The 12,819-nt window shown below is 52.3% G+C and overlaps 1 protein-coding gene across 2 annotated transcripts in view; it reads right to left on the bottom strand.

Annotated features, from left to right (window-relative positions):
* The window catches only part of GSTZ1 (glutathione S-transferase zeta 1), a 15,103-nt gene extending 2,397 nt beyond the window's left edge, over nt 1-12,706 (bottom strand). Inside the window, exons 1-6 of one of the 2 annotated variants that reach the window (XM_010844385.1) lie at nt 12,378-12,706; nt 5,114-5,165; nt 3,244-3,311; nt 2,644-2,724; nt 1,942-2,067; nt 411-489 (exon numbers count right to left, since the gene is read on the bottom strand). In XM_010844385.1, coding sequence (XP_010842687.1) covers nt 411-489; nt 1,942-2,067; nt 2,644-2,724; nt 3,244-3,311; nt 5,114-5,165; nt 12,378-12,392 — 421 coding nt within the window. In that variant the 5' untranslated portion in view covers nt 12,393-12,706. Of the gene's footprint in view, nt 1-410; nt 490-1,941; nt 2,068-2,643; nt 2,725-3,243; nt 3,312-5,113; nt 5,166-5,438; nt 5,659-12,377 lie in introns of those variants that run through there. The other variant, XM_010844383.1, reaches the window with a different exon arrangement.
* Nucleotides 12,707-12,819: the final 113 nt, after the last annotated feature.

Raw genomic sequence — 12,819 nt, 5'->3', positions numbered from 1 at the left:
GCGGCCATCGGGCCTGGAGATGGGTGATGGGGTGTGGGGGTGCCTGCCCTCAGCAATTGCAGCTACTCTTCCCTCCCGAGAGGACGAGACCTGCCACTGGCCAAGGCAGTGGTTCTCACGCTGAGGGGCGCCGCGTTGCGGGCCTTGGCTTCCTGCCCGCAGTGGGCAGTGGAGCAGAAGCTGGGCCTCTTATCTTCCAAAGGCCTCGGGCGTGAGGGTCCCAGAAGCACCAGGGGTTCGGGTCAGGTTTGGTTGCTGCCCAACCCACTGCCCCCTCAGCCCTGCCCATCATGCCACCACTGTCAAGGCCAAAGGGCCTGGGAGGTTGCTGTAGATGCCCGGGGCCCTGGGTGTGAGGGCCATTTCTCTGAGAGGTCACCAGGGGGCAGCTCACAGGAGCGGGGACTCACCATTAAAGCCAGAAGTGATGGCCTGCTGGGCCCAGGTCAGCTGGTTCTCCTGTCCCACCTGCTTCAGGACAGACAGGTTCTGTGTGCCCCAAGGAAAAATCAGGGGTGAGCTCTGGGAGCCAGGCTGAGCCCACCCACTCCTCCAAGGCCCCTCAGGCAAGCCCAGTTCTCATGCGGCCTTTGACTGTACACCTGTCCTACCCTGGACCCTGCGAGCTCCTTCCTCCCATCTGGGCCCCGGGTTGGAAGGGAGGTGACCATCTTGGAGGCCACCTTCTCAGGCTGCCCCAGAGTCCCCTGCAGTCTGGAAGCCTTGACTCCAGCAGAGACGTGGAAGGTGGGGGTGCACCCCAAGGCCTCTCTCCCTTGCGTCCAGTGCTTCTCCATGACATGGTTCCTTGTGAAGAGGGGGTGTTGATACAGGGTAGGGGGCAGGATGGGGGAGGCACACAGGACTAGGTTTTAGGAGATCCAGATGGATGTCTGTCTGCTCTAACTTCCTTTGTTAAAAAAAAAAGCAACAAGGGGCCACAGGTGCACAGTCCGGGGTCTGTCACTCTTGAGTCACTCCACCTTTCTGGGCTATTTTCTTCTTTTTTGGATCCTTGAGACTATACAGTCCATGGAATTCTCCAGGCCAGAATACTGGAGCGAGTAGCCTTTCCCTTCTCCAGGGGATCTTCCCAACCCAGGGATTGAACTCAGGTCTCCTGAATTGCAGGCAGATGCTTTACCAGCTGAGCCACAAGGGAAGCCCTGGGCTATTTACTTATTTGCAAAGTCACTCCATCTTTCTGGGCTATTTTCTTTTTTGCAAAGTCAGGAGTTAGCACAGATGAATTTTTTAAAAAACAGATGAACTCTTTTAACACTTTTCTGTTCTGCTACTGCTGCTGCTGCTAAGTCGCTTCAGTCGTGTCCAACTCTGTGCAATCCCATAGACGGCAGCCCACCAGGCTCCCCCGTCCCTGGGATTCTCCAGGCAAGAACACTGGAGTGGGTTGCCATTTCCTTCTCCAATGCATGAAAGTGAAAACTGAAAGTGAAGTCGCTCAGTCGTGTCCGACTCTAGCGACCCCATGGACTGCAGCCTACCAGGCTCCTCCGTCCATGGGATTTTCTAGGCAAAAGTACTGGAGTGGGTGCCATTGCCTTCTCCATTTCTGGTCTACCAGTGACAATTAAAAAAAAAAATCTGAAGCGAATCCCAGTCTATGACAGAGAACAGGTGAAAGGGAGGCTGCTCTGGGTCAAGGCAGGACCTGGGTGGCTCACCTCTCCCTGCCTCCTAGCCCCTTCCCACCTCAGAGGGAGGTGGTGCCTCTGGAGGTGCCCTTGGAAAGCTGGGGGCCCCCGGGGGATGGGTATTTTCTGGCTCCCCTCTTCCCTCTGCCCCACAATCCAGGGCCAAGTCCCTGAGGGTCCCCTCTGTCCTCCTGCCCCCAGCCCCCACCCACTGACGAGCTGGGTGCCAAGGGTGGGCTCGCAGGAGCGAGGGGAGGGAGGGAGCGCACACACACAGGAGCTGCACCTGCAGGGGCTGGATGCCACTGGCGATGAGGTCGGACACCATGCGCACCTGCGCCCTCTTCTTTGGGTCCCGAGGCAGGAGTCGCGGCGTGGGCCGGGTCTCCTCCAGATACTCGATGATGGCCAGCTGTCCAGAGGGGAGCAGTGAGACAGGGACCAGAGGGGACGGCCGATTCCTCCTCCTGCACTCCTCCACTGCACTACGTCATTCAGTCACGTCCGACTCTTCGCGGCCCCACGGACTGCAGCCCACCAGGCTCCTCTGTCCATGGGATTCTCCAGGCAGGAATACTGGAGTGGGTTGCCATTCCCTTCTCCAGTGCATCTTCCCGACCCAGGGATCGAACCCAGGTTTCTTACGTCTCCTGCATTGGCAGGCAGGTTCTTTACTACTAGTGCCACCCGGGGAAGCCCAAATCACCACCCCACCTTTTTTATCCTTCTTACCATCCTCCCCTCGAGCCCCGTGCAGCCAAGAGGCTCCCCAGGAGGACAAGCTCATTTTGGGCCCTTGTCCTGCTGAGCTTGGGCTCCCCCCATGCTTAAGTCTCCCCTCAGTTTCCAAAGCAAGCGGGCAACCTCCCTCCCTCCTGCGTCCCTCCTAAGAGCTGGGTGCCCTGGGTAGACACAGGCAAGGAAGGTCCATGAGGTCGTCTTGTCCAGGCCCCATACTCATGCGGGGTCTCCAGAAGCTTCCACTTACGGACTGGCCGATGGTGATTCCATCAATCTTCAGGGCTGGCACCTGCTTCATGGGATTCAGGGCCTGGAATTCTTCAGAGAACTGTGGAGACGAGGCTCTGGTGGACTGGGCGGCCGGGGCTGAGCCAGCTAAAGCAGAGAGGAGCAAGCAGGAAGCCCCCAGCCTACTGCCCACCTGCACCCACCTCCCTGGGGAAGGCCCTGGCTCCAAGGCCCCGGGTGACACCTGGGGGAATCCGTGCAGAATCCCGAAGCCCAGTGGCTGCTGAGACACAAGCTTTGTCCCAGTGGCCTGGCTGTGTGCTTGTCCCTGCACCTCGTATGTGGCCACCAAGACGCCTCTGCAGGGTTCACCACCCGCCCTCCTGGAGTCGTGCTGTGGTATAGCTCCTGGAACCTGGGCTTCCCCATGGCCCCGGCAGCTGCTGCACAGGCTGCTGCCCTGTCCCATGAGGGAAAGCCAGCAGCCTCCTCCGGCCGTGGGGACTACAGGGCACAGGACTACAGGGTTCATCCTCATGGGCAGAAGTCTGCATCCCCTGCTGGGCCCCTCTCCGAGGCCTCTGCCTCCTACATCGTGGCCTGGGGGCGGCCTCCTTACCTGCTGGCCCCCATCCTTTGTGAGGTTGATGGCTACTGTCTCATAGTCGATGTTTTTCAAGGCCAGAGCTAGGAGAGACGGGAGACGGCAGTTGGGTGACCGCCTCCGACCACATTCCCCAGGGTGACCAGAGAGATGGAGTCTTCTTTCTCTGCACCACTGGGGGAAGTCCTGGGCCCTGCTTCCCATCTCCCTTGACCGGCATCTGCTCTCCTACCCCAGGGCCCTGATGCTCTGTCTCTCTTCCTCCTGGGCTCACTGTATCCCCAGGGGAGGCCTTTGGGGAGCTCACACCGTGGGCTCCTGGAGGACAGCAGGGAAGTGTCCCCGTCATCTCTGCCCCCTGCAGGGCCTCACCTAGCAGGGAGCAGGGCTGATGTGTTGGAGACACGCACTCATTCCCCCAGCCAAAGCCATCTGAGGGCTGAGGGAAGGCACTCAGTGACCAGGCAGGGCCCACATGGACTGATGACACTCTGGTTCTGTTTAGAGAGGAAGCCCTTTCTAATCCATTCTCTCTGTTCTCCGGGTTGTTGACTGCAGATTCCAAGCAGGGTGCTGGGACTCTCTGGTGGTCTCAGAGAGGCATAGCTGGGACTCCTAGTGGCTGGATTTCCTCTCCTCCTCCTTTGATGTTTCCCCACCCCCCACCACCCATCCCGGCAAAGTGAGGGTAAAACAGTCAATCGCAGTGGAGGAGACTGTAAAAGTGTGCACACTTGTGCATTAAAATACAGCGATGACCGGCATCAGGCAAAGGAATGAGGGGAGGAGGCTGAGACATGTCACAGTCTGCAGAGCCTGGAGAACACTGGGCTCTGTCAGCTGTGGTCAGCTCCACCCTGGAGGGTGAGCGTGGTCGGGCCGGGCCGGAGGCCAAGGCACACCGGGCTCGCAGAGACAGCGCCCACGCTGCTGGTCTGGCCCAGCCAGGGCGGAGGCTGTGGGCCGGAGGAGGGCGTCTTCTTCGAGGAACGTGTCCTCCGGCAGCCCGGTGCTCTTGCCCACCGAATCTAGCAAATACCAGGGGCCTGTGGGAAGAGGGGGTCATGGAGGATGGCTTCGTAGTCAGGACCGGGCTCCTGGTAGCAGGCTGCCGGGGTTCAAATGCCATCACATTCACCCGCTAGCCTCATGGCCTTGGGCAGGTAACTTCATGAGCCTCTGTGCCCGTTTCCCCAGCTGACAGGCAGCGCAGGGTAGGAAAGAACATGGACTCTGGAACCAGACTAGCTGGGTCAAATTCCAGCTCCGCCCCTTACTGGCTACGTGACCTTGGGCAAGTACCCTTGGGCAATCTCCCTGTGCCCCAGTTTCCCCACCAGTACAATGGTGACACCAGTAATAACTCCCTCCTAGGGTTGTTCAGGTTTAAATGGAGTCATGGACACAAAAGCACTCAGCACCATTCTCTCTCGGCAAGAGCCTATGACTCTGAGCTTGGCCAAGGGCTGAGTGAAGCTGAGCGAGAGAAGGGTCAGATGAGGACTGAACCAGAGGGGCCGCGGTTTCTCCTTCCCTGAGGCCTCTGGGGTTGACACTGGCCAGTTCTGTTTAATTTGCCAGATCAAATAAGATAAGAAGTGAGGAATGCCAGCTGTTCCCTGCCAGTTACCAAGGACCTCTGAGTTCTCTGAGGTTGCCTGAAGCATGGTTGCTACGGGGCTTTGGAGAGCAGTGTGGGAGAGGTGGCGGGTCCAAGAGGAAAGACAGCCCCTTCCTTCCTCTTGTTGGCTTTGCAAGGTAGACATGCCTTCAAGGCTGAGGGCTCCAGGAGATCTGCTGGGGGTGGTACCCTGAACCCAGCTTTTCACCCACACTTCCCTCCACCCTACCCCACCCTGGCTATCAGTGGAGGCACAGCTCTTACCGATTCGAACTCTCCATGAGCAGGAGCTTCGGAAATAGGAATACAGGATGGGCTGAGGAGAGAGGAAGAGGAGGCACGTTAACCCATGCTTGGTGGGTTCTCAGCCCCAGAAGTCCACTGGAGGGGAGGCAACTCCCAGCCAGGAGGCTCCCAGCAAGCCAGGCCTCCTTCCTTAGGCCTGCATCAGGAAAATTCAGACCAGACTCAGAGCTATCTGGGATAGAAGCCTTGGGGGTCGTGTGGTGACTCCAACTGTGCTGTCATGCGTCCCTGAGGTCCCAGGGACTCCCCACAGGGGAAGCCAGTCTGCAAATGCTTTCCTTACCTTGCTCGATTCAGCCATGCTGCTGTGGTGACCCCTGGCCTCTCAGGGAACATCCACTCTCATAGAGCTGCAGGGCAGGGGGAGTAACTCTAAAGGGGTGGATCCTACTACCAGCCAATGGGAAGCTGGGCTAAACAGGCATCAGGGGAACTTTGAGTCTGGTCAGAAGGCCTCTTGAACTTGTGGGAAGCCTTTTCTGCTTCTGGTGGAGCCGGGTCTGGGGTCCCGGGCAGACAGGAGGCGTAGTTTTGAGGTAGTAGTTCACGTGGTGCAGTGGGCTGGGAGCTGGCATACCTGGGGTCTGGTCCCAGGGCAGGAACTAGCTCTGCGTGACTGGGCACAGAGCCCTGCCTTCTCTAGTCTTCAGCTCCCTCATCTGTGAAACGAAGGGTTGCTCTAAAATGACAGCTTAATACCTTCTGACAGTGGCAGAGATATTGGGAAATCTAATTTTCTGAGCTTTGGTGCCCATCTCTTTCAACATTCCAGCTACCAGTCCTCCATGCTCTCAAGTGATCTCATTAAAACAGCTAGGGAATATGCCCATTGACTCCAAAGCTGAGGTCACAAGCTGGCAGCCCACAGTGTTCTGTTTGGTCTATACTGTATTTAAAAACCTTTCAATTAGTTGCTAACATTAAAAATCATATTGTTTTATATATAAATCCTGTTGCCTGTTTTTCCTAAAAAAAAAAAAAAAAAAAGTCTGGCGATACTGGACTGTTTTCTGCGTAGCAACACTGACCAGAGACCATTAATAACCCCCTTTAGAGAAAGCACGCCCTCTCAGATCTGCCATGGTCCTGTCCCTCGTTTTTGTTGCTTTAAAGCCCCTGAAGGCAATAGCATGTGAGACATCACCTCTAAACTTTTGGGACTCAAAGTTAGTTTCTCTGGTGCTTCCAGGTACCCAGCATTTCAAAGCAGAACCCAGGACAGAATTACCAGTAATTAGCACTCATGAATCTTCCAGCAGACATATATGTAGCCGTATGGATGAGGGAGAACTCAACAGAATTTCTCAGATTACCCGTCTACCATCTCTCTATAGACACTTCACCCAAGTTTCTTTCTGCTTCTGCAGGCACCAGGTCACCAAGCTGCTTGCTACTGAGTCATTTCCTAGGGAGGTCGATAAGAAGTCTAGGGGTCCCCAAGGAGAGAGGGGTCTGGAATTCTCAAGGAGGAAGAAGTTCAGTTCAGTTGCTCAGCGGTGTCTGACTCTTTGTGATCCCATGAATTGCAGCACGCCAGGCCTCCCTGTCCATCACCAACTCCCAGAGTTCACTCAAACTCACGTCCATCGAGTCAGTGATGCCATCCAGCCATCTCATCCTCTGTCATCCCCTTCTCCTCCTGCCCCCCATCCCTCCCAGCATCAGTCTTTTCCAACGAGTCAACTCTTCGCATGAGGTGCCCAAAGTATTGGAGTTTCAGCTTCAGCATCAGTCCTTCCAAAGAACACCCAGGGCTGATCTCCTTTAGAACGGACTGGTTGGATCTCCTTGCAGTCCAAGGGACTCTCAAGAGTCTTCTCCAACACCACAGTGCAAAAGCATCAATTCTTCAGCGCTCAGCTTTCTTCACAGTCCAACTCTCACATCCATACCTGTCTACTGGAAAAACCATAGCCTTGACTAGAGGGACCTTTGTTGGCAAAGTAATGTCTCTGCTTTTGAATATGCTATCTAGGTTGGTCATAACTTTCCTTCCAAGGAGTAAGCATCTTTTAATTTCATGGCTGCAATCACTATCTGCAGTGATTTTGGAGCTCCAAAAAATAAAGTCTGACACTGTCTCCACTGTTTCCCCATCTATTTACCATGAAATGATGCCATGATCTTCGTTTTCTGAATGTTGAGCTTTAAGCCAACTTTTTCACTCTCCTCTTTCACTTTCATCAAGAGGTAACGATTCCTCTTCACTTTCTGCCATAAGGGTGGTGTCATCTGCATAGCTGAGGTTATTGATATTTCTCCCGGCAGTCTTGATTCCTTCCTTGTGCTTCCTCCAGCCCAGCGTTTCTCATGATGTACTCTGCATAGGAGTTAAATAAGCAGGGTGACAATACACAGCCTTGATGTACTCCTTTTCCTATTTGGAACCAGTCTGTTGTTCCATGTCTAGTTCCAGTTCTAACTGTTGCTTCCTGACCTGCATATAGATTTCTCAAGAGGCAGATCAGGTCGTCTGGTATTCCCATCTCTTTCATAATTTTCCATAGTTTATTGTGATCCATACAGTCAAAGGCTTTGGTATAGTCAATAAAGCAGAAATAGATGTTTTTCTGGAACTCTCTTGCTTTTTTGATGATACAGCAGATGTTGGCAATTTGATCTCTGGTTCCCCCGCCTTTTCTAAAACCAGCTTGAACATCTGTAAGTTCACGGTTCACGTATTGCTGAAGTCTGGCTTGGAGAATTTTGAGCATTACCTTACTAGCATGTGAGATGAGTGCAATTGTGTGGTAGTTTGAGCATTCTTTGGCATTGCCTTTCTTTGGGATTGGAATGAAAATGAACCTTTTCCAGTCCTGTGGCCACTGTGGCCACTGCTGAGGAGTGGCCACAAGGAGGAAGAAAGGACAAACTTTTTTTGCTCTATATTCCTTAAGATTATATAACAATGTATCCTGCCAGAGGACAGTCTCTGGATTATACCTTCTGGCTAATCCTGTTATCTTAAAATGTAAATTATGGGAGTAGGTTTGGTCTTTACAAGGATTAGATAGATAGATAGATAGTGAAGTCCGACTCTTTGCAACCCCATGGACAGTAGCCAACCAGGCTCCTCCGTCCATGGGATTTTCCAGGCAAGAATACTAGAGTGGGTTGCCATTTCCTTCTCCAGGGGATCTTCCCGACCCACGGATTGAACCCAGGTCTCCGGCATTGTAGGCAGACGCTTTACTGTCACCAGGGAACTTTTTACAAGGATTATATAACAATAATGTACCTTGCCTGAGGACAGTCTCTGGATTAAAACTTCTGCTAATCCTGTTATCTTAAAATGTAAATTATGGGAGTAGGTCTGGTCTTTACAACCTCCAGACATTCTTTGGATTCACTGGAGAGTATATAACTCCATTGCCTTAGAGAGTATATAACTCATTGCATTACTCCATAGCAAGAGGGTACTCTTTCTACCCCCTTCTGATGTCTATGTCAGAAGCTTTCTCTATCTCCTTTATACTTTAATAAAACTTTATTACACAAAAGCTCTGAGCGATCAAGCCTCGTCTCTGGCCCTAGATTGAATTCTCCTCTGGAGGCCAAGAATCCCAGCATCTTTGCGTGGTTCAGCAACAACCTTTCATCTTGGGGGCTCATCCAGGATTCTTCAGAACAAGGTAAGGATGCTTGGAGCTCTAGTTCTTTGTTCTCCTAGTGAACACGTTTTCTGCTGTACTTTACTAACTCTACGCTGTGCTTGTGTGAATGAATGAAATGCCCTGTGTGAAGCAAGTGAGGAGCCCTGCTCTGCGGTTCCACAGTGACCTCATACGGCTTATGGCAGAAACCTGTCGGGGGTTTATACCAACCTGCCAATGCCAAGAGGCATCCAATGTCTCCTTCGGTGACCAACCAGAAATGGACAAAGCATGTGGACCGAACTCTTTCTCAGTCAAACTTTCGGTCTCTTTGACCATTTCATAACTCCTTGGAAATTAGGAGTACTAACCTAATCTGTCGCATCATAGACTTTCAAGGGACTTATGAGCTATGCTGTTACTGTGTATTGTTACTTAGATTCCAAACTTGGATTGGTAGTCAGGAAGCGCCTAGCCTCACTAGGAATCGAAAGTTTGGAAGTTAGATGGAGCTCTAGCTACAAGAGCATCTCTGAGGTTAAAGGTTACTGAGATTGGAACTACAATGGGTTTTTTTTTCCTTTGGTAACGCTGGGTCTTAGTGGACCAGAGGAGACTCTTATACTGGTGTGGTGACGCTTAGGAGGCTCTTATACTGGTATGGTGATGCTTGGAAGGAACATCTCAGTTTTATGTTCGTTATCGGTCTTATTGTGGTCAGGAATATACTCAGGGTCGTGCACAGGCACTCAGGTGATGAACGGTGCCCCCAGCGATCTTAGCCTGGGAGGCATTCCAGAAGGTTACTCTGATTGCACCCCAGGTGGCATCAGAGGTAATGGTGAAGAGCCGGATGTTAGGGATGCCATCAGGTCTATCCCTGGTACATCCCCACCCCGTCTCGGTGGTAGAACCGAGAGGGACGAGTACGGCACCTTTGTCGGTTAAGTGACAGATTAAGTCCGACCAGGAAAGAAAAGCTTCGGTGTAAAATCTGTCTATACCCCCATCTAGAGCAAGGAGGGATGCCTCCAGTAGAAAGATGGCGCTGGTCACTTTTTTTCTCTCTTACAGATGGGCGCTAACTATTCCAGCTTCAGTCCTTTGAACTATATCCTGAAAAATGGATAGATTTGATGCCCAGGGCTTAAAGAATTTACACCTGGTCCTCCTATGTGATACTGCATGGTCATGGTATCCATTAGAGGATGGCAAACAGTGGCCAGTTGGAGGGTCTCTTAAGTATAATACTGTTTTACCATTAGACTGGTTCTGTAGAAAACAAGGAAAATGGGTACAAATAGCATATGTGTTGCCCTTTTTTCTCTCTGTGAAATATGCCAGACTTGTGTCCTAAGGGTATAGATTTGGGTGTGACTCCTTCAGGTCCCTCCTGTCCTCCTACTTTATTAGATGAGATGGAGGACAGGAGACAAAGAGATAAAGAAAAGCAAGTTTCTCCAATCTATCCCTGGGATCACATGCACAGAGCAGCCAGAGAGACTGAGGAACAGCCACACAAGCTGTTGCCTCTTCATGAAGCACCCACCGGGAGAAATAATCAGTCTATGAGAGTTAATAAGCCTTTTTCTTATTAAGAAATACAAAGAATCAAGGAGGATCTGGGAGACTATTTAGAGGACCCAGAAAAATATATTAGAGCTTTTAAAGGTGTTACTCTGCTTTATGACCTTACTTGGAAGGATGATGTATATCTTGGAAAAACGCTGACTCCCGACTCAAAAACTCATTGGAAAGTATATAACTCCATTGCTAACACTAGCAAGCGGGTACTCTTTCTACCCTCTTCTGATGTCTACGTCAGAAGCTTTCTCTATCTCTTTTATACTTTAATAAAACTTTATTACACAAAAGCTCTGAGCAATCAAGCCTCGTCTCTGGCCCCGGATTGAATTCTTCTCCTCTGGAGGCCAAGAATCCCAGCATCTTTGTATAGTTCAGCAACAACCTTTCACTACCTGACCCTGCTTTCATCATCCTTGAAATACCAACTCCACTTTCCATGCAGGTAAGGACACAAGTGGGAACCCAGTCCTCCTAAATTAGTTCCTGAGCCTGAGAGTTTTAGTCTATCCTGAAGGCAACTTTCATGGGGAAAGTGAAGATAGTTCTGGCACAGAGGGCAAGTGATAGGCGGCCGACATCCTTGGAGGAAGAGTTTGGTGGCCACAATTAGATGTACCCTGCTCCATGGTGCCTCCCTTTCCTTACCTGGTTAGGCTGGAGGGGGCCCCTGAGGCCCAGAGACAGCAACTGCTGAAACAGAATGGAATCTCTAGAGAGCCGCAAACAGTAGCTTAGAATCTCTGAAGAAACACCTTACCTAGTTACTGAATGTTATACCTTTGACCTGTGCTAAGGGTGAGCACAGAACCACTGTAAATGCCATTAAGCCCTCACGTTTCCTACTTATGGGCCACCAGCAGATATAACCAAGGGCGGTTTCTGGTCTCTCTCTTACCAATGATACCTGCATAAACCATTCCATATTCCTTTTTGCATTTGCAGAGCTAAATTTTAAAAGTTAAAAGAGTGAAGTCACTCAGTCATGTCCGACTCTCTGCGACCTCATGGACAGTAGCCCACCAGGCTCCTCAGACCATGGGATTTTCCAGGCAAGAATACTGGAGTGGATTGCCATTTCCTTCTCCAGGGGATCTTCCTGACCCAGGGATTGAACCCAGGGCTCCTGTATTGCAGGCAGACGCTTTACCATCTGAGCCACCAGGGAAAGTTCTATTATTATTAAAGCTATGCTATATTCCACCTGATGTTCCTGCCACCTTCCTTTGAGCTACAATCGCAGTTCTCACTCTTTAATAAAGAGATTGATATAGCGGTTTGGGGACAGGCCTGGGAAATGCAAATTAAAACCGGTAAAGTCTCCAAGTGATTGTTATGACCACAAGTGCCACCACCTCCCCTTGGCACTCTCTCAAAATGCAAACAACCCTGGAAGGCTATTTGCTAACTGTTAGACCCGATGTTGAAGCTGAAACTCCAATACTTTGGCCACCTGATGCGAAGAGCTGACTCCTTGGAAAAGACCCTGATGCTGGGAAAGAGTGAGGGCAGGAGGAGAAAGGAGGGGACGACAGACGATGAAATGGTTTGATAGCATCACCGACTCGATGGACATGAGTTTGAGTAAATTCCGGGAGCTGGTGATGGACAGGGAGGCCTGGCGTGCTGCAGTCCGCGGGTTCGCAAAGAGTCGGACACGACTGGACTGAACTGAACTGAACTCAACTGAAACCTGTAGGGCTGACCGCCGGGAAAAAGTACGCAGGCCAGTGTGCAGAACAGGGAGACGAGAGACGGTGCTAGGAAGCCCCAGCGGGTCGAGCTGGGGGCTGGCGAGACCAGCACGGAGGGTACGACTAAAACAACCTGCGCAACCTCGAGTTCCGTGCCTCGGGCCCAATCCCCGCTCCAACCCCCCAACCAGTGCAACGCGCAGGCGCAGAGCCGAGTCCGAGCGGCGCACGGCCTGCTGGGAGTCTTTGTGGGAGCTGTGGGCGGGGCCGAACGTCACCTTTGACCCCGGCCCCAGGGTTGTCTCAGTGTTTCTAAGCAGCGGCCCCTCGCCTCAGATACGCGGCACAGACCTTCCCTAGTTGCATCTCGCGCTGCGGGCGGCCCCTCCTTCCGGGTCAGGAAACTTCGCGCCGGCGACTCTCCGACTCGGCGACGATTCGGGCCCAGTGGGACCCTAAAACGTCAGAACTTCGGTTTTAGTCTGGGTAGAAGAGAGGGTCCGGCCCCCAACACGTCAGAACTTCAGTTTTGGTCTTGGTAAAAGCGAGGGGCCGGACCCAACACGTCAGGACTTCGGTTTTGGTCAGGGTAGAAGCGAGGGGCCGGACCCAACACGTCAGGACTTTGGTTTGGGTCTCGGTAAAAGTGAGGGGCCGGACCCAAGACGTCAGGACTTTGGTTTGGGTCTCGGTAAAAGTGAGGGGCCGGACCCAAGACGTCAGGACTTAGGTTTTGATCTGGGTAGAAGCGAGGGGCCGCCGAGCATGCGCCCCAAGGTCTCGGGTAGCTCGG

This window comes from Bison bison, unplaced genomic scaffold (genome assembly GCF_000754665.1).
Source record: "Bison bison bison isolate TAMUID 2011002044 unplaced genomic scaffold, Bison_UMD1.0 scf7180017864201, whole genome shotgun sequence".
Taxonomy (NCBI): domain Eukaryota; kingdom Metazoa; phylum Chordata; class Mammalia; order Artiodactyla; family Bovidae; genus Bison; species Bison bison.
Note: the sequence above shows the minus strand (reverse complement) of the source record. Positions and strands in the feature narration are given on the sequence as shown.